We start from the raw sequence: 22316 nt of genomic DNA on the forward strand, positions 1-22316 counted from the left end.
ACATAGTTGTTTATTGGAAGTTCAAGTTTGACTGGGTGTCCTATATTTTATTTGCTAAATCAGGCAATCCTATTCCTATCTTATTCCTAGCCCTAAACCTCAAAGTAAAACGGTACCACATCATAATAAGAGCTAACAATGTGCCAGGCCTTCTGCAAAATCGTGACCCTATTTTCTCATTTAATCTTCAAAACAAAACAGAACTATATAACACGCAAACATTAATCCATATCTATGGTGTTGGAATTATTGTTATACCCTTTGTAGGTTAGAAAGTTGAAGCACATCGAGATTATTTGCCCAAGTTCAGGAAGTGGCTCAGGAAGGCAGAGTTATCTTACTGTAACTTCAGCCCCACAGGTACTCAAGATGAAGTTCATCTTTCTTCTCTGCAAGAACTGTGATAGTTCCTCATGCATAAGAAAGGCAGAGATGTATAGCTGTTTAACCTGTTTAATGTGCTCCAATTCTGCTCTCCTTGAGCAGCTATAATATCATTCTTTTGTGGCAATATATGCAAGAACGCTGTACACGCAATTCTCTTTACTCAGAACTCCCAATACACTCCAAGACCAGGTTTACATGAGAGCACTAAAACTTAAGAGTAGCTGTTTCATAGTTTGTAATATTAGAATCGTCAGCAACGAAGAGATTCAGAAAACAAAGATGCTGGGCTAAATTAGCTGATTCTGATATGAGTACTTCAGACATGGTTAGAATCTAATGAGATAAATATGCTCCAAATATGTAGCACCCCTAGAAATCAAAGGGAGAAAGACACCAGCACAGCTGGAACCAGAGGAAAGTGGTTAATGTGCCCCATAAGCGAATCTATCTTCCTGCCCCCTGCTACTTCCTCAGTGTCCTCCCAGCTTCTGAAGTTAGCTTCCTTCTAATTTGGGGGATGTTTTTACAGGCTCTTGGTAGGTCTTTGTGATTTCCTGCTACTTATCTTCCCCACCCACTTCCAAGCAGATGGTGGACAGACTCTTGTTCAAGCGAAACCCTTTGGTTTCCGTATCATTCAAACTATCTGTCAAGCCAGGCTAGAAGAATGCTCTGAAAACTATCACATCCCATACATTTGTGAGATACAACGCATCATCCGCAGATCTCAGATTAACTTGTAAAATTCCATTCTGATTCTCTTATTCGTAACCTGTGTATTTATTTAAAGTCCACATTCTGAAACCAATGGAGATGGTGCCCCCAAAATTTCCATGATGGGTTAAAAATTGGGAAGCAGAAAAAGGTTAGTAGAAGTTAGGTTAATGTAAGGAAGAGATGATTAAAAGTGGCTTAACAGGGTTGGTCCTACACAGATACGGAGAAGGTATCTGCCTACCCAGGGTGATTTGAGGGGTACTAAAACATCCAGCTGCTGGGGAAAACACTGTTTCTCTCTGTCAACTCCTGAAAACAAGCCTTAGCTAGGCTAGCCAGCAACTTCAACATAATTGTTCTCGCCTCAGTTTCACATGCCTGTTTACTTCAACCTGACCTCAGCACTAAACCAACTCCACTCACCGTTTTCCAAAGAAATATACTTTACAGTTAGTCACAGCTTATAGAAATATCCTACTCTTCTAACTTTCAAGACTGGCTTGTTTGGGGGAGAAAGGATTTTGCTGAGTTTGCTTATGTATTCATGTGAAAATCATTTACAATCCTTCACATTTTAAACTTCGCTGCTAAAATGCTCAAGTAAATTTAGCACCGCATGAAGAAGCTAAGTGTTGATACTGTGGTTTCTCACAACCTCTGACACACGAATGCAGACCTTGAGGGCACTTGGGAGTCGAGGGCATCCCATGGTCCTGAATTGCAGCAGGAACCGTACCTCTGGAACCGGCAGGTGGCTGTGAACGGGCCTTGGCCAAGAGACTTTTTGTGAAGGATTCCTCGCCTTAGGTGAAGGCAGGCTATGAGCCCTTCAAGCTACCCCAGGACAAGTGCCTCAGTTGTGTTGCTCTCCTTCCTGAGGACACAGAAGGCCGGTGTTTTTGGAGTATGCTCCTACCCCTACTCAACATCCTCCTCTGTCTCCCCACGGAAGGGGTGGGGAGTGAGCACCCATTTTTGCTCTGGGTCCAAGACCCTGCCCTGCTGGACCCCTGCCTGTCGACTCCCTGACACCTACCAGATATGAAGAGCTCAGGACCCCACTTGCTCACAGGTCATCCCCCCGGGGCACAAAAGAGACCACCCCCTTTCTCTTTCCTTTATTGGAAATCTATAATTAACATTTTTATAGATCTTTTTAGATTTTTCCATGTATATGAACAGATAATTATTTTATAAAAATTGGATCAACAAAATATATTTTCATGCCATTTTCTTTAATGCTTGTCCAGAATTCTAATGAACTCTTTTTTTTAACTTGGTAGGTATTTTTTGTTGTTGTTGTTTATTTATTTTTCATTGAAGTATAGTTGATTTACAATGTTGTGTTAATTTCTGCTGTACAGCAAAGTGATTCAGTTACACGTATATATACATTCTTTTTCATATTCTTTTCCATTATGGTTTATCCCAGGATATTGAACATAGTTCCCTGTGCTCTACTGTAGGACCCTATTGTTCCCCTTTCTCTTTTCTACTTCTCCCTTCAACTTCCATTCGGTCCCTGCCCTCTCACCATGACGCATACGCCCTCAGCAAAATTTCTCGGCATCTCACCTATAGATTTAGTTCTTCCTCTTTTTTTTAGTGCAGTGAGATGGACTTACCAATACATATGTATCCATGCAAATACATAATAGAATAGAAGATAGCAAGCTTTACTTCTTACAATGGTTTTCCAGGGTCCTAACCCTTTCCTTCTGACGTAGAAATACAATGGCCAAACCGATTTTTGCAATGTGAAGAAAAACAGTGCAACCGCTCTAATGCTTTGAGAGAAGGGGGCACTGATTTTTACCCTCAGCAGGGGTTAGTGGCGTGGAGACAAGGAAGGCTGCCGTGGCACCCAAGTTTCCAAAGCTTCAGGGAGGGCAACGGTGTGGCATCCACCTCGCATCACCGATAATCAGTCTGTAGGCTGACTACCGTGAGATTGCATTGGCTTCGTATCTCATTACAGAAAATCACTGAAAGTTTCCCTAATTTCTATGGTCCTCTTTTCCACCATTTACTCGCTTGCAGCAGGCTTGTCAGGATGGAATTTCACTGGGAGCTACACGTAGGAAGATAGAGGAGAAAGCAAGACGTAGGAGCTCTTGTCATCTCCACTTGATCATGCAGAAGACAGTGTGCTTAAAATCCATGCAATTTTCTGGAAGAGCGTTAAGCAAGTGTTCAGTACAACTGCATAATTTTTGAGGTGTGTTCAGGTATGTTACGCACAATGTACATTTAGTTCCCTTGCTCTTTGGAAGAAAAAAATTTCAGGTGGGTAATTGAGCATTTCTGCTAACGGAGGGGCCGGGACTGGGATGTTTTGCAAAGCTGAGCGTTTGCAAAAAGGCCAGAACTGCTTACTCTTTTTTGGTAAGGTCTGGAAAGCATATGTAAGATGAAATTTTTATTTTTTAAGCCTTCCATGTATTGATTTGGTCCTGGAGTGTTACCCACTTTCTCTCTGTGGAGTTCTTTTCTTCAAATGGAGATTTTTATTCTGGAGGGATTCCAGTAGCTTTTGTCTCCACTCCTGTTAATTCATTCATTAGGACATCGCAGCCTTTTTCCCTTAGGAAAACATAATGGGTTCACTAAGTGCTCTTACCAGTGGCTGTCATTCTCATCACAATGGTGCCGCAGACGCCCCATTCTCCTTTTTCTGTTGTCTGTTATTGTCACTATATGTGTACAGTAATCCTAGGTTGTAAGCCTGCAGGGTTAGATGGTGAGAAAACATTCCTCTAGAGGAGAGAGTCTGGTGAGAATTGGTCCAAACAGGCTGGTAAGGATCCCTTTGAATACATAACCAAGAAAGAGGCTGCCTGGTGGGCACGGTTGAGCCCTGAAATGGAAACTTTGTAAGCAATCTATGATTGGAGGCCAACTTTGGTACAGGAAGGAAAAAAAGAAACTCTTCAGTGATGAAATAGGGAGGTAATAGGGCGGTTTCCAGGTTGCCTGTCAACATTAAGCCCTACCAGCCTAGAACCTAGAGTGGAAAAGATACTTTTGACTGAAGGGCTGACCTTCACGTGAACTAGTAGACATGTTTAGGCAATGCTTAGACCATCTAATTTTAACACAATAAATGGAGGGGACAAAGTCCAGTATTTCAGAGCTGCCTCTCCACCCCAGCGAGATCTGACTTTTTCTTAGGATAATGTAATGTTTGAATTCAGTGTTTGAATCAAATGGTTGTTCATTAATTTCCCTTTCTGTACATTTGGACATTTCCAAACTTGTCACAGCTACCCTGGGTGGCGGGAGCCGGGGCAGCTCCAGGATTGAGCGGTTAAAGAAATTTAATTTAAATCCCAGTTTAAACCTTCGGTGTTGACCACCTTCCTCAGTCTGCTGGACGTTGCCTGCCTGTGGATCTGCGGCCCTCTTCCCGCCACCTAAATACTGGTATTTCCCATCCTGCCAGGCCTTTCAGGAGAACCTCCCAGCTCAATGGGAGTCCATCCCACCATGCTACGTCTCAGCCCTTCCTCAAATGGTCTGTTTTGCTGCAAAATCACAACCTTCACCACCACCCTCATCAACAAATGTCAGTACTGAACACGCACAATCCCAAAGTCAAAGAACTGATTATTGGGGTTCCGTTTTCCAACCTTCAGCTCTCATTATATTATGTGTTCGATAGCGACACCTTCTGGTGAAGTGTCACAATAGCACGTTGAATACACCGGGCTCTACGAGCACACTGCAAACATCAAAATAAAAAATAAAAATAAATAAATGAAAAGAAGGAAGGCAAAAAGAGGAGGGAATGAAGAAAGGAAATGTTGGTAGCTTTGCATGTGGTGTCAGGGGAATCCTCCCTCACTCATATAGGACCTTGCTTTGTTTCAGGAAAGGAAGTAAAAACATCTTTCAAAGAGTTTTGCTCTAAGTGCAAATAGAAGAATGGTTCAGTGGCTGGAGGGAAAGTGATATCAAGAAAGAATCTTTTAGGAAGAAGGAGAAAATAATAGAATGTTTGCAGGCCAATAGGAACGATCCAGTAGAAAGAGAGAAAAATGATTCAGTAGGTGAATGAAAGGAGGGTTTCTGGATGAACGTCCTTGCGAGGTGAAAAGGCTGAGATCCAGTGCATAAGTAAAGGAACTGGGCTTAGACAGGAGCACGGACCAGTCATCAAATAGTCACAGGAGGGAAAGCAGAGTATTTGAGCACAGATGCAGCCAGTGAGTGGATGCAGAGCTGGGAATCCGAAAAGTTATCTTCTGGTTCCCCCTGCTCTCCATAAAACGTGAAGCAAGGTCATCAGCTGAGAGTGAGAATTGGTAGGAAGTGCAGGAAACCTGAGAAAAAGTTGCGTGTAGTTCTCCGAGAGAGAGAGAGAGAGAGAGAGAGATTCAATGGACCAGAGAAATGTAGTGTGATATTGTTGAAGGATCATAAATTTAAAGTGAGTCCTAATGGTTGATTTTCTCCACCATGTTCAGCTACTAGGGTGCCCGTGAGGAGAAGGCAAAGAGTGGTATTTAACCCTGGTTATGGTTTTGCCTGTCAGGTACAATAATGGGGGCGAGAGAGTGGAGGACTCGTCCTCCTAAAGAACCAGGCAATATTAATACTCTTTTCTATTGATACCTATGTTTGTAATTGACTCCATTTAGTATTTTTTCATTGGTTTACTCTTGGATAAATTAAAAGATTCTGGGGATGCTGATTTTACTAAATTATACTTTGTGTATAAACCGTCTCCTTTCTGTTCTTTTGGTTTCCATTCGCAAAGGGATTTGAGAGCCTTCTTTAACAAAATGGGAACCTAAATCTCTGTAAGCCACACGCTGGTGGTCTCCAGGGGCCAGAGAGAGGGGTCCCAGCTGTTCATCAGTAATTCCTTTCTTAAACGGTAGAACGGCTGAAAGGAAAGAGATGGAGTGGGAGAGGCAGAGTGGAGATCTGACCACGCTGTTAACATGCTCTGTCACCTCTAGGCCTCGGTACCTGACTGAGTGGCAAACTGAGAAAAATGGTATCTGTTTCATCTATACACTAGAGCTTTTCTGAGAGTGATATGAAATAATACCGATGGAAAAAAATTCAAAATAAAATAGTACTCAGTGAATGTAAGTTATTTTTCTGAGAGGTCTACAAAGCTAAAAACGAAATCCAGACCTAACCCTACCAGACACCTCAGTGCCAGTAGGATGAACGCCTCCGGGAGTTTAATCCTCTGCCAACACCCTCTCTTTGACCTCTCCTCCATCCCTTCTCTCATCATCTCGCATAAAATATCAAGCTTGCTCTGTAAATGAAACTCTAAGGCCCCAAATCACTTTCAACCAGATTGCCACCCCTGGAGCCCTGCCCTCAGAGAAATCCTAGGGCTGCTGCTCATAGGCAGGGAGGTTGTTTTGTTGCATTTTTTTCCCCTAGGTTTTTAGAAGCACTCTACTTCCTCATCAAGAGTACACCTCTGGGTACCACAATGCTATATCATTCCCCACTTGAATCATCATGTCTATCTAAAGAGGCATCTCTCTGGAGGCTTGAGTGCTAAGTGGGGAGTGATTTTTAGAGAGGTGTGTGGGAAAAGGTTTCAATATTCGGCAGTTCCTAAAGGCAAGATGATTCGAAATGTTGTTTTTGTTTTTCTTTTTTTTCAATACGCTTGATCAGCCCATTATGCTACTCCCTGATTTCTGAAAATGTCTTGTCATTGAAATATCACATTTGGAAGTTGCAGCAAAATAGAACTTCCATAACCCTCAGGATCAACCTTTTAGTTTTTTCCATCCATTTATTATGTGCTTCACTTACAGCACACACATGTATATATTCATCAGGAAATCAATCTTTTTTTTAATTGAAATATAGCTGATTTACCATGTTTTAGGTGTACAACAAAGTGATTCAGTTGTACGTGTGTATATTCTTTTTCAGATTTTTTCCACTATAGGTTATTACAAGATATTGAATATAACTCCCTGTGCTATACAGTAGGTCCTTGTTGTTTATTTTATATACAGAACTGTGTATCTGTTAATCCCAAATTTCTAATCTATCCTTCCAGGCTCCTTTCCCCTTTGCTAACCATAAGTTTATTTTCTATGTCTGTGAGACTGTTTCTGTTTTGTAAATAGGTTCACTTGTATCATGTTTTTAGCTTCCACACATAAGCGATATCATAATATTTGGCTTTCTCTGTCTGACTTACTTCACTTAGTCTGATCATCTCTAGGTCCATCCATGTTGCTGCAAATGGCATTATTTCATTCTTTTTTATGGCTGAGTAGTACTACCAGGAAATCAATCTTTCTTTTACAGATCTCTCCGTTAAAATATACAGTTCTGAAATTAAAGACATAGACAATGCCGCAAGAATTGAAACAACCGAAAATACCGGAAAATTTTACAAAGTGTCAACAATGAGACGAATATTCGATTTGGCAAAGCCTCGAACCAAAAGATCATCATTTTTCCCAACTGGGCTTAAAGTCTGTCCACAGGAATCCATGAAACAGATTTTAGCAAGTCTTCAAGCTTATTATAGACTGAGAGGTAAGGAAAGAGGCGCAGCCTGTTCAGACTTTCCCTCTCTTCATCCCTTCCCTTTCATCCATCCCAAGGTTGTGTTCAGCCCAGAACTTCCAGTCTCTCATTCAGTCACAGGAGTTATAAAAATCCGCCTACTGACTTGAGAGTTATGAATAATAAGCCTTCCAAACTGTGGTAGATCTGTGCTTGTATGTTTTAAAACCATGTCCTGTGCAACACAGAACCATGAGAGCATTTAACAAGCCACCAGAAAGCCTTGGCCTCTGGGTTTTATTGTTTTTGTTTGTTTGTTTTTTGCGGTACGCGGGCCTCTCACTGTCGTGGCCTCTCCCGTTGCGGAGCACAGGCTCCGGACGCGCAGGCTCAGCGGCCATGGCTCACGGGCCCAGCCGCTCCGCGGCATGTGGGATCTTCCCGGACCGGGGCACGAACCCGCGTCCCCTGCATCGGCAGGCGGACTCTCAACCACTTGCGCCACCAGGGAAGCCCTGGCCTCTGGGTTTTACCTCTTTGTTTTATTTTTGCCAAAGCCCACTATTAAATCCTAATGTTGTAAGAAGCACAGGATGATTGCAATGTCAGGAATCTGTGCAAGTTGATTTATGACCTAAGATTTCACTTTTCAAAAACCACATTACAATCCCAATCCTCCCTCCCTTCTTGGTAAGTTTCAGTTGTTTATTGCTGATCCAGTAAAAATGTCTGAAGCTGGGAAACCTGGAGGCACAAATTAGCAGTGGTTACCAAGATATAATAAACAGGGGTGTTAACGGGATTTACAGCACAATTACTGTGGTTTTCATCAGAGTTACAGTGCAGTTTTTACCCCAAGACAGCATTACAGGATTCTTACAGCATTCCCGGAAATCATGATGGAGTTCAATCACACCACAGCCATCAGTAGCTGTCCTTGTCATTCACTTACCGTGGATGAAAAAAAAATCCCATGGCTTCTTCTTTAAATGAAAGAAAAGCATCTTTGGTAACTGCTATTCAACTCCCCAGGTAGCTTGTCTGGCTGCATCCTAAATGCAAGTCACCTTACATGTGAAAATTGAGGACGTTTACTGATTTCCACCTTGATCATAATAGATGTTTGATTCCACTCCAAAAAGCACAGTCACCCTGCTCTATTTCAAGCCTATTGACTAGAGCAAGCTGGTTCAATTCTAGCCTGTGACGTGTTGCACATTCTGACAACTGAAAACTATGCCATCAACTAACATCCCACCAAGTTCTCAAGTATTTACATCTATAAGATGTGCAAAAGTTGAATTAATCTGGGTGTTCTTATATTGCTGCAACCAAATTTTTAGCTCTGAATTTTATTCTTAGCTCTTTATTCTTGATTAGGTTTGCTTCATTCTTGCTTCCCTGGATGAAACAAACCACTGTTTTTCTCCCCACAGCAATGACAGCCTATTATCTTTGTGGCTGCCCCTGGGTGATGGGAAATTTTACTGTTCACCAGCATGGGCTTCTTAAGTCGAACAAATTGGTTCACAAAGAAACTAGAAATAAGACCCAGCTATAAAGCAGTGTTTCTTTGACAGAGTAACCCAGTTATTGTTGTCATAGCTGCTTTTTAAAAATAATCTGTTGGCATTTTTCAAACTTAGAGGAGACAGCTCCCACATTCCTCAAATCAAATGGAATACTGAGCTATTTCTCCTCCCAGTGCTTAAAGCAACACAAGGGAAAATGTTCTGAGCTTCCTGATAGAATCGCAAAGATTTCCTCAGAAAGCTCAGACACAAGGGTCAAGGTCGTTTCTGGTAGTTTCCCAGGCAGAACCTCTGCTCCCACCACGCAAACTCTCTTCTCTGTGACTGCCTCCCTTCAAAGTCCTCTGTGAGTCCTTTGTGATTTCACCCCTCCCCATGTCTCTCCCTCTCTCTCCCTCCCTCCCTTCCTCTATCTCTCTCCACTCTCTCTTTCTCCCAACCCCAATATTAAAAGCTAGATCTTTCTTTCACGTTAATGTGTGACTCGGAGAAAGTTAAAAGTGAAGGGAATCCTAGTTTTTGCTACTCAAACTGCTGTCCACAGACCGGCAGCATCACGTCACCTGGGAGCCTGTAAGAAACGCAGATGTCCAGGTGGCTCACCAGACCTACTTCATAATCTGCATATTCTCATATTGATAAGATGCCCAGGTAATCCCGTTCCCCCACCTGCGGCCCTTTCTCCCACCTCAGGGACACAGAAAGCCCTCATCCCTATTAAAACCTACTTTCCCCAAAGGCTCTGAGAAAACGTTCTCCCTGAAGCACAAATGCCTGGGGTTGCTTGAAGAATTATTTCCCTGGGGCACTGTCGTCTACAGTGATCAAAATGTCGGGATGAAACAGGAACCAGTATCTTTTCTTTAGACGATTTTTGAGGGGCAGGATTTTGGTGACTCCTCCGATGGCATTTTTCTGGCATCCTGGAAGCTCAGCACACCTGGCACAGAATCCTTCTGTGATCAAGAGAACAGAAGCACCAGCCCATGGCTCACGGGCAGAGTCATCCATCCTTGCTAAGGGAGCCTCAAATAAAAACCTTGAAAGTCGAGGCATCAAAGGACCTCAGGGCTGGGAGGAGTCTGAAAACCTCTGAAAAGTTGGATTTTTCTAACCTCTGGCTTTACCTTTCTGCACCGTCTTTGTCTGACTCTATTGGGGAGGATTGCCGCAAGGATTTTGGAGAAAGCCAGAGCCTTGCCTCTCCAGTATCCCCACAGTTGCTTGAGATCTGACCACAGAACCTCAGCCTTTCTGCTTAATGTCTCAGCCTAGGCTGTTTGATGATGTAGGGAAAACCCCAGGCAACACACACCTCAAATGGCACTTTTGGGTGCTGCAAACCCCCCCCCACTCCGGGTCTGTGGTCAGGTTGCTGCTAGTAAATGACCTGAGCTTCTGTTGGTCTGGAATTCTCTTTGCCTCTTGAAACAGAAAGCTAAGAGAAACCCAGATGTGGACCAAGTGGGGAGTGAGGGAAGGTAAAGCACTAGAGTAAGAGTCTCCAGACTGGGCTTCTCATACTTTGTTCCTCCCCATAACCCATAACCCCTTTTCTCTGCATGGCAGTCAGAGGGTTTCTTTAGAAAGTCAGATGATGTCAGCTTCTGCTCCGAAGCACCCCTTTCCCCCTCATCCCTCCAGAGTTAAAGATCAACATATTACAATTGCTTATGACCAAAGTCTTCTATCTTTTTCTAACTTAATCCCCTAAAATAATTTTTAAATTAGGTGCCCTCTTGAGAGCTTTTCTGTTGACATCTGAAGTTTTTCATCATAAGCTTAAATAATTGGATAAGATGTAACTTTTGGTGAGCTGTAAATAAGTATTGATATTGAAAATAAGATAGGAATTAAAGCATTCTCATATATACAGTGGAATCTGTCATAGATACTCAATACTTACCATCAAGTACTCTACAAATGCATGAACAAACCCTTCCAAACAGGAGGCAATGTCACGTGGTCCCTTTTCCTCCACACACCCACGTTTCCATCCCACCTCTCACTGCAGAGTCTTATCTTAATGTAATTTAGGTCATACTTGAAAGTCTGTTATGGGTTGCTCTAAAATACTTCTCAGTAACAAAAATGTACGTACATTGAAATTACATTTTTTACTTATTTCCTAAGTAAATAACTTATTTGACTTATTTCCAGAAATTTCTTCTGGATTCAGTTGCATTTATAATTATTTTTAATATATAATTGACTAAAGGAAGTAGACATAAGTTTGACAAAAGTTTTTAATTTTTTATTGATGGATATAAGCTCAGATATGGGTTTGGGGTAACTAATGTTTGTAGACACAAAATTAGGAACAAAGTTTTGGAAGGGGCCAATTTAAATGAAGGGCCTATAGCTTAAGCTCCACTAGCTTCTGCCTCTGGATAGATGGGGTTGCTTTGGTGCCGTCCCTCTATTAGTTCATGTGCCATTATTTATTATTCCTATTATGTATTGCTAACATTAGACAGGATTTAACATCCATTTTATCCCTATTCTTTTCCTTAGCTTCACTTAAATGCTGAGAAAACGTGTTACATAAATAAGTAGACGGGAACAGATGGAATTTTGTTACAGTAGCATCCTTATTCCTAAGTTCCTCCGGCATTTTATGCTAACAATCACATCGTGATCTGCCATCATTATTTTTAATGATGTATCAGCTGTCGACTTCATTAGGACTTCTTCTAAGGTGTTGAAGGCAAAGCATCAGAAACTGCCCTACTTGCAAAAACTGTGTGTTTGCCCTTGACTAAGTTCACTCCCTGTCTTAATCTCAAACACAGTTATTTCGAATACCCTTTGTGTGGCAACCTAGGGGCACTGGGCCGTCACAGGAAGACTATGGATGGGGAGATGGGGGAAGGATGACGGCCAAAGGGAAAGTGAGGAGAGAAAGATGTGCTGTTAGGCAAACCAATTTAGGAAAGCACGCTAGGGAAGTTGAGATCGAGAAATTGAGTCTCTTTAAATGTCGGTGTGCCTGTTTACCCCTTGGAAAGTCTGCAGATACAGCGGGGTACCTGTGCCCCAGTTGAAGATGACTGGGCCGCAAGACCTGCACCATCTCTGTGCCTCTCACCACATACTTCCATGTTCATCCTCTACGACTCTCAGCCTTGCTCTGGCCACAGTGACCTTTTTACCGTTTCTTCAATGTGCCCAGCGTTCTCCAGCCTTGGGGCCTCTTCCCAAACTGTTCAAAAGTCACCTTGATCATGAGGCCTTCCTCAACCACCCTATTATCAATAGCAGTCTTACACACACACACACACACACACACACACACACACACACAACCCTGTATTTCTATCTCCCTTCTTGTATTTTTCTCCGTGGTGCATATAAGGCTCAATAAATATTTGTTAAATGAATTCATCTCTATGGGCTATAGGCTATTGTATCAGCACAAGCCATGACAGAGCTTGCCATGGGAGAAGGGCATCTTCTCAGGCTGCGGCCGCTTTTCACTCCTCATGGCGCTGCCTTGCAGTGTGCCAGGAAGCAGTGTGGGAAGCGTATCGGATCTTCCTGGATCGCATCCCTGACCCAGGGGAATACCAGGACTGGGTCAGCATCTGCCAGGAGGAGACATTCTGCCTCTTTGACATCGGGAGAAATTTCAGCAACTCCCAGGAACACCTGGATCTTCTTCAGCAGGTGAGTTTAAACACAGAGTGTTGGGAACCCGGTCCAAATAGCTCCCAGGCCTCCAGACCCTGCCCCTTTTGAAATGGTTCCCCCAGCGTAAGGGTTGGCTGAAGAAATGCTTGGAGAGATATGAGAAGGCCGACAGGAATTTTATTCCTGCAAAATAACATTTTACAGGCTGATTGAAGTGGAGTTAAAGGGAAAAGGGAATGAAAATAGACTGGCTCTTCAGTTGGCATTGTCTCTTGATAAAATTACTTTTTATCTTCCTACAGAGGATAAAAGAGAGAAACTTCCTTGAGAGGTGAGTACCCAAAACACAGTGCAGCATGCTCTTGACTTTTGAAAGATCACACGAGGAGTGAGACTGAGCTATTGTGCCTTTATATTATTTCAGCTACTGAGATCAGAGTAGGTTATTCTGACAGACCCTTTTTGCATATATTTTGCTGAAGATAAATGAGTATATAAAAGGGAAATGGATAGACCTTATAGATTGAGATAGATGTTTGCACTATATTTGCAGATAAAATGAATGCAATACTCTGATAATTATCTAACATGTTTTTTACTTATTAGATACAGAGCAATTAAAATAGTTTAATTTTTAGAACTGATGAAAAATATTACTTACATCAGGCACATGTTGAATGCAATCAGAGAGCAACCTGAATTTTGAACTCTCATTTGGTATTCTGTAAAGTGTTAGTATTTCTCAAACTAAACTGAAGCACTGAGCTGTGTCTTCTACAAGAACCGAATATCAAATCAGAAAATCAAAATGCAAAGAAAAAGCAAAGTACATCCGATAAAAATGATTAAAGAAGAGAGATGCTGTTGCCAAACTCTAAACTCACAAATTACACTCATAACAGTTAGGAATCTAAATCTGAAGATAATAATACTGCAGAGAGAGCCACAAATTGGGCTGTATGAATTACAATTCTTTATAATGCTTTTCACATTTGTTCCTTGGTTTCTGTTCCCTTTGTCACCACCTGGCCCAGGACCTTATTAATTTACACTGTGCAAAACGTCAAATCCTTGCCTCTAACCTCTTACCCTCCTTAACTTGCATAACTGCTCCTGGGTTCATACATCTGAGATATTCCTTTTTTTACACTGAGCCTTGTTCAAAGGCTTTTCAAAAATACTCCCGCATCTTCCCCTCGCCCTTCTGAACATCCACTGCCACCCTTCTCCACTTGCTCTGTGTGCAGAGGGTTGAGCGGGAGAGACTGACTCTCTGGCCTCCCTTGGCCTCTGACTTCTGGGAAGGACCAGCCAGTGTGGATCAGGAAATCAGAGGGAGGAGCAGAGTGAGGTGAGCGACTTTATCACCTCCCCACGCCCCCAACCTGCAAAGTCTTCCAGGGCTACGGACCTCTTTCAGCAGCAGCTCAGCTCCTGTCAGGCAGTGCTCTCTTTCCACAGAGCCTTCTCTGTCTCTGATGGGCGGTAACTGCTGCATCATCTCACCCCTCCTGGAGAGGGTAGCTTTTAGTACCTCGCTGTTATCACCCACGGGTTCTGCACTCGCCTTTGTGGTTGCTCGTATACTCTTCCCATGACTTAGTAAGTAAGGTCTTTATTAGACTTTGCTCAAATTACCCAACTCTGAGTGAGCCATTTGTTCCCTCTCAGGACCTCCACTGAGGCAGAGGCCAAACTAATTCATCAAGGGCTTCACCCCCTGACCTATCCAACTTTGCCCTCCATGAGCCAGGATCCCAACACTGCCACCATGACACTTCCCCACCACATCCAGACCGCACCCTGCTCATCCTGGGCTCTGACCACAGCCTTCCCCTCTGCCTGAAGAACCTGTCTTCTCCACCCCACCCACCGAAATCCTGCTGTCCTTTCAAGCTCCCTAGTCCCCTACAACAACAGAGGACCTAGCCATTCCCTCTGGTCTTCCATCAGTGTGAGCCACTGTTTAGATCATACAGTCAACCATGACTATATTGTACAAGCCCAGACACAATCCTCTGAGACCTATTAGCTTATAGTAAGAAATCTTTCGGGGAGCTTCAATAGCTATCACTACTGCTACTCCTTTCTAAATAAAGCTTGCTAGAATGGGCTAATGTGATATGCAGACAACTCTATAACCATGACCTTGGGTGACACTCCCTGGCACTGCAAACCTACCCACAACTCCCTGGCAGGTTACCAGTCCGGAATAGGGATTCAAGACACCTTCATTATCCAGAAATCTCTCTCTCTCATTATCGTAACCACAAGAGTTACTTTATCAGATAAACTTAATGACTCTCTGAATTTACAGGTTTGAGGGTCTGAGATTTTAGCAAGACTATTTCAGTCATAGATCATGTGATCAATTATCTTTGATGTCAAGGACACAGTTGAAGCACAATGGGGACTATAAAGCATTGGACCCCCAGAACCATCTTTGCCTACTATGAAAATGCTCCCCAGAATGGCAAAAAGCCAAGATGCTTATGAAAAACCCTGGAGTCAAACATAATTGTTTTCGGGTTGTTTGAATTTTTCTTCAAAGAAAATATATTAGAAGATTACTTCAGTAATGAAAATATAGGTAAACCTAGTTTTAAAATATACTTTCTCTCTAATTTTTAGGTCTATTCAATATAAGCAAATTTAAATACATCTCCTCTACTGTCATCAAGCTCCTTTTCACCATCTCTTTTATATTTCCTATTGTGGTAATAGAAAAGATGAACTATCCACAAAGGAGACGTTAGGAGAGCCCGGTGAAACCCTTGAGTTTTCAACAGGTAAGCTTAGAACTCCTCGTTTCATCTGCTACTGAACCTTAATTCAAACCATCATGAAAGCATGTTATTTGAAAAGCAATGGTTAATTGAAGTTGACACCGTTTATAATGCACTTTCTCAAAACTAACTTGTATTACTAACCTTACACAATGATTTAAATTCATAGCATACGCCTTGGAAAATACAGAAAAGAATAAAAACAAAACCGAATCACCCGTTATCCTACCACTTGGAGGCAATCATCAATATTTTCCAACAAACAAATTCAAGATAATGTATTCATGTGTCCTTTACCTAGTCGCAAAAAGAAAAAGTAACCAGATCTCATTAGGCAAAACCATTTAACTGTAACACATCTAGGGGAGCTCCAAACGTGCGTTCTGGAAAGGAACAATGAGGAATTTAAGTGGGATCTCGAGTATGAGTTATATTTTGCTGAAGAACATATTTGTGTGATCTTAAGAGGAAATGGGTTCAGAATGCACCTAACATCTGTAATTTCCAGAGTGACAGGAAAAGCATGTGACATGGTGACCTCATTCTAATTTAAACTCCTCCAGTCTCATTTTCGTGCCTGTACTTTTTTAAATTTCCACAGACGTTGCCAGTGTCTCACCCGGGTCCCTGCCTCCCGCTCCTGATGACACACTCTTCAACGAAATCGTCAACATAACCCTCCCGGACACCAAGATGCCTACAGTAGTAAGAAGTTCTCAATCTAACCCTTCAAATGTCTGTTTGGTTTCATTAGTAAAACAGGGAAAGACAAGGGATGGACCGGCCATTCACTGTTATTAGTGCTGCATTTTTATCACCCCAAGTAAGAGTCAGTGATTTCCTTCTATTCACTGTTCTCACTTCCTCCAAGGGAGGGACTGAAAGGAAAAAAAAAATAGATTGGAAACTAGGATAAAGTGAGAGAAGTTGCAACTTAATTATTAACTCCAGGAGGGCAGGGGCCCTTCTTCCCTCAGTGCCTAACAGAACCTTATGTACAGCAGGTGCTCACCAAGCGTTAGAGTGAATAAATGATGGGTGAATGAATGAATGAATGAATACATCAGTCAACCCATCAATGAAGTCCTTTCTCCACTGAAGTGTAATCACACACCGACAGCAAGGGCAGAGGTCTTCTTCCCAGTCATGTCTAGCACGAATAGACCAGATAAATATCCAAATGGCCGAAATCCTGCATTTCAAGCTGGGGAAAAATGAAAACAGTGTTTTCTGGCAAAAAGCAACACTGGCCACCACTCTGAGTGAAAGGGCACGCAGGATTGTTAGGGAATTGAATGTTGGTTATCACTAAAGGGGGACTTCTTAATTGAAGTAGAGTTGACTTACAATGTTTTATTAGTTTCAGGTGTACAGCAAAGTGGTTCAATGGTTTTATATACTCCATTTAAAGTTATGACAAAATAATGGCTATATTCCCCGTGCTGTAGAATAGGTCCTTGTTGTTTATTTATTTGATACATGGTAGTTTGTATCTCCTAATCAAAAGGGAGACATGCTTAACCTCTCCAAAAGCTTTGAGCGCAGACCCTCAGTGCAGAAGCAGACAAACACCACTCCCTTTGCTCCAGTGATAGAATTGTGGCAGCACAAGTCAGGCAGCAGACCCAGAAGAGGGCAGTCATGTAAGGAAGGGACCCCAAATCAGAAGCTGGATCTTATCCTTATGCTGTCACTGCCACAGGTCTACCATTCCCTGTCGTCTGTGAGGCTTCTCTGGCCCTTTCCTCTTCCTGTGACCCTCCTTCCAAGGCACAGTTCAAAGCCAGAAGGTGAAGGCAGGAAGTTCAGTCTCACCACCTCTACATGGAAATTCAGAGATGAGAACCCTGCTGGTCATTCTCTCTGGGCTTTAGGCTGGATGACTGCAGACTTGATGGAACTGTTGCTATGAACAAAGAATCTAAACGTTTTGTCTTTCCTCAACAGTGAAAACTGCTGTTGCAAAAAATTATTGAGAAACATATTCACTGCAAAATTTCTAAGACAATTCCAGTCTGCCTTCTCTCTTTTCTCACATTACCTGTGTCCCATCTCCTTCAAAGTCTGATATAGGTCCCTCCTTCTCCTGTAAATATCCCCTGAATATTTTATTTCACATTCATCATATCCTCCCATTAACATCCTTTTCACCACCTACATCTATATTTATTCTTTCATTCAGCAAACATTGGGCCATGCACTAAAGATACTAAGATAAACAAGACTCAGTCTGGTCCTTCAAGGAATTTATAGTGCAAATAAGGGCAACAAAATAGCCTAAGTGCTATGATTGAAGACGGCCGATGTATAGACAAAATAATAGGCTAGGACAGGTTGCAGAGGATGTGACCCGCCTTGTCATGGATATTCACTGAGAGTTTTGTGCAGAAATGGTCTCACGTTTTTTGCTTTGAGGGACTCAATGAAGTGTGAGAATCACACTGGATTCAAGGAGATTTTATATGGGGTGACAAGATTACCATATTAAAAAAAACCTTCTATGTGAGTGTATCAGAGGTACCAAGTGAGCAATTCAGATGTAATTTGCTAGTGCAAAGGTTCAGAGAAGGCAAAGATGTCTACCCTAGATGGTAGAGGAGATGTTTCTTTAAATGAACCAAAGGATATTGGTAAAAAGTAAACAAGTGTGTGTGTGTGTGTGTGTGTGTGTGTGTGTGTAAATGCTTTCATGAAGAGCACACAGTCACAAAATGATGGAGTTCTCAGGATCCTACATAATTAACTCATCGGAGCTTTGATACTCCGTGAAATGCAGAGGCCACTGCTAGTTAATAGGCCTTTTATTCTAGAAGCACTTAAGGCTTCATAACCCACTTCCTGAGACAGTATCAACATATATTATACAATGGAACCATTTGCTTGTGATTTATATGAACAGAATCCCTTCTTTTTTTTTCTTAACTCTAACGCAGGAGAGGGAAGTAGAATTCACTGATGCCGCTGAGCATGCGCTAGAGCAGAAGGTGGAGCTAAGCATCTCTCTGGCAAAGCAGAAGTTCAAGGAAGAGCTCACCGACGCGCAGTCCCCATATTACCAGGAGGTTGCAGCCAAGTCTCAGCTTCAGGTGAGTGAACCCACCTCACACAACCAGAGCCCAAGGCAGGACTCAGATCTGGGAGTCAACAGCACAGAAATCCTCTTGACTCATCTTCCTGTGACCAGGCGTTCTTTTCATTTTTTTATTTTTATTTATTTTTATTTTTTTTACCTTTTGACCCCCTTCACCCATTTCTCCTACCTTCCACCCATCTCTACCTCTGACAGTCACCAGTCTATGTTTTGTGTCTATGAGCTTGGTTTCGGGGGGTTTTTTTTGGTTTGTTTTTAGGTTCCATGTATATGTGAGATCATTCACTATTTGTCTTTCTCTCTCTAACTTATTTCACCTAGCATAATGCCCTCGAGTTCCATCCATGTTGTCGGAAATGGCAAGATTTCATTCTTTTTATGGCTGAATAATGTTGCATTGTGTGTGATGTATTCCACCTTCTTTAGCAGTTCGTCCACTGGTGGACACTCAGGTTGTCTCCATATCCTGGTTATTGTAAATAATGCTGCAATGACCGTGAATCTTTTCAAATTAGTGTTTTCATTTTCTTCAGATAAACCCCCAGAACTGGAATGAAGTGGAATTGCTGGATGATATGATAGTTCTATTTTTAATTTTTTGAAGAATCCCTGCACTGTTTCGATAGCAGCTGCACCATTTACATTCCCGCCAACAGTGCACAAGGGCTTCCTTCTCCCCACACCCTCTCCAGCACTTGTTATTTTTACAAGGCATGGCATTCTTCATGGGTGATAAGTGGAAGAACTTATATGGTCCACATCACCCGTCACTAAATCAAGACACTATCCCAAGATGGCTCTTCCATCTCTGACCATCATCGCAGCTGCCTCTTCCTGGTTAATTTAAAAAGCTCTTCATTCCCTGCAGGATAAATCCAAACTGTCATGCTGAACTTGGCATTTATATGCCATGATAAGACTCCTGCCTTCCTTTCCAGCCTCGTCTTCACACCAGTTCTTTACCGTCCCCCTCTTTACACTCTACTTCCCAGAATGCAAACTGCTTGCAAATCTTTTCCTACCTTTAGTCTTTACATGTGCTGCCTTCTCTGTCTGGAATGCCCTTCCCTGAGTTGCATTTTACAAACTTCGTCATGAAATGTTCTCTCTACGCATCCTGGGTTCAGTGCCTCTCCTCTGGGCTAACACCCTGTGCCCACTGTTGTCACAGCACTTGTCACCTTGTCTTGAGATTGTTTGTTTACACGTCTGTGGCTTTCATTGTCTCCACTCCTCTCTGCTCTCCGGCCACACTCACTGCCATGAGGGCATGAGCTTCCCCTTGAGGGCAGGAACTGCTTCTTTCATCTCTGCTGCTTACCTCCTAATGCAGAGCTTGGGATGCAGTTAACTACTCAGTAACTGTTTGTAGAAATGCAATTGAAATTAGAAGCATCCGTGAGATTATGTAACCATGAGCTACATTTATGAACAGCCTGGGTGCCCAAGCATCTTAGCGTGGCCAGGGAAAAACAGGCATCTAGTTCTCATACTTGGAAAATTCAATGCTTTCCTCCTCTTAGCTGGAGAGGAGATGAATAACAAAAACGTTCTCAACCTCCAACCTCTCTCCCCGCATCAGTATTCAGTCAATAAAATGTAAAGAACCTTTTCTATGAACTTCAAAGAGAAAGCATCAGCGTGGGATATTTATGAACCAGAGAAGTACTTAGACATGGATTAGTAGATAGAATGAATTAAAGAATTGTCTGTTAACTCTTCTATTTGTTCTTTGAAATATTCTTTTCAACAAATCCTTAGGCTAGTCAGAATATCTTAAAATTGGATAATTGACCATAGACTGTCTTCACTGTTCTGTTGTTAATTTTCCAAGCACCTAAAACAACCTGATGTAAAATAATGCAAAGAAATCGTAACTTTTTAAAATCTGAGTTTTAGTCTTGTTTCCGCCCAAGAATTAGCCATGAGAATTTGGGGGTCACTTCCCTGACCTTGATTCCTCATTTAGAAACTAAAGATGACCTCGAAGTGCCTTTCCAAGTCTAAAATGCTCTGTATCGAAATAGTAGCACTGTTCTTAACGTTTTATATATATTAACGGGATTTTTTATGGGATTCTATACTTAAAGTAAAATCATTTCTCTTTTTGACAAGTGAAGATACTGAGGTGCAGGGAGATTAATTAATACCCCCAACAATGTCACACCTATTAACTGGCAGAGCCCAGATTCAGACCCAGGCAGCCTGGCACCAGAACCCCTGCTCTTAACCACTAGGCTATACTTTCTATTTTTCCCAAATAAATAGGCATGGGGAAAGGATTTTTGGATCAGCAAATGAACATGCCTCTTCTAGCCTCTGAAAAAGTTATCAACCAAAGAAGAGCATGTCTTACTGGATCTCGTTCCAGAGACCATCACATCAGTCTTGCTGGTTCCATTTACATGGTCACTGGAGCCCCTCTTCTCAGCACACCTGTTCCCCTTCCAGGCACCTGAGCAGTCCGACCACCCAGCAGCTGCCTTGAGATAACCAGCCAGCCTCACCACAGCCCAACACTCGCATTAGCTCAGCCATTCAGGCCTAATCAGGAATTAATGGCCGGTGCTTTGCAGTAATTTAATTTCCACAATAAAGTTAATGACCAATTTAATACAAATGTCAAAAGGAAGGCTTAGTTGTTGTCCGAATGCTTTCTGCTGTGCAAACATCCAGGAGAACTCAACACGGCTGCCTTTTTTTTTAACAGACATTCCAGCAGAATCAGGAAGGCTTCTGTGCATTTCACATTATTAATAAGGTTAACTGGGCACTTAATTGGCAATTTAGTGGTTAGCCGCTCCATGATCAGAAGGTCTCCGGAAGATAAGTTAGCAGAATTAACTGAAGGCCTTTGTCATCGCCTCCTTAGACGCCTTCTGCACCCTCCTAATCAAAGCTGATTCTTAATCAGTCACAGCCAGGTTCACAGAGAGGACACGGGACCAGCAATCAATCCCGTCCGCTGGAGCCGGGGCGTAGGGGCTGCTCTCCCCGCGAGGCTCCCTGCTGCGCACGTTGCAGCCGGGGCTTCTCCGGAAGCAGTTCTGTGTGTGATGGATTCTTTCAGATGTGTAACGGCATCACTGGTATCCTGGACCAGATAGATGGACAAGTCAAGGGTCTGAACCTTGAGCTCCAGAACCTGCAGCTTACACTTAAAACAGTCCACGCCAGGTGCTGTCACTGGAATGGCATTTGGGGGCACAAATGCCTTGTGGCCCCAAAGCCATTTGTCACAAGGCCTCCACTGAGCTTTCCCACCTGCCCCCGTAATAAAGATCAGCCCTGCGGAAACTGGCCTCCTCTCTCACCTCTATTAAGCCCACCGTGAGGTGGGAGTGGAGGCACGGAAACTTATTACCCAGGCCCCCTGCCCTTGACCTCTGTGAGGACCTTCATCCTGTCCTTCCCCCCTGAAGTCTGTCAAAAACAACTGACTGGGGCTTCCCTGGTGGCGCAGTGGTTGAGAGTCCGCCTGCCGATGCAGGGGACACGGGTTCGTGCCCTGGTCCGGGAGGATCCCACGTGCCGTGGAGCGGCTGGGCCCGTGAGCCATGGCCGCTGCGCCTGCGCGTCCGGAGCCTGTGTTCCGCAACGGGAGAGGCCACAACAGTGAGAGGCCCGCGTACGGCAAAAAAAAACAAAAAATAAAACTGACTGAAGGCTTGC

The 22316-nt window shown here is 42.9% G+C and overlaps 1 protein-coding gene across 2 annotated transcripts in view; it reads left to right on the plus strand.

Annotated features, from left to right (window-relative positions):
• IMPG1 (interphotoreceptor matrix proteoglycan 1) overlaps nt 1-22316 on the plus strand; it is a gene marked incomplete at both ends in the record, with an annotated part of 94454 nt that overhangs the window by 10275 nt on the left and 61863 nt on the right. Inside the window, 6 exons of one of the 2 annotated variants that reach the window (XM_082855395.1) lie at nt 7402-7635; nt 12637-12803; nt 13070-13098; nt 15492-15556; nt 16155-16258; nt 18487-18639. In XM_082855395.1, coding sequence (XP_082711521.1) covers nt 7402-7635; nt 12637-12803; nt 13070-13098; nt 15492-15556; nt 16155-16258; nt 18487-18639 — 752 coding nt within the window. The remainder of the gene's footprint in view (nt 1-7401; nt 7636-12636; nt 12804-13069; nt 13099-15491; nt 15557-16154; nt 16259-18486; nt 18640-22316) is intronic. The other variant, XM_082855396.1, reaches the window with a different exon arrangement.

This window comes from Leucopleurus acutus (genome assembly GCF_964270905.1).
Source record: "Leucopleurus acutus genome assembly, chromosome: 15".
NCBI classification, from domain to species: domain Eukaryota; kingdom Metazoa; phylum Chordata; class Mammalia; order Artiodactyla; family Delphinidae; genus Leucopleurus; species Leucopleurus acutus.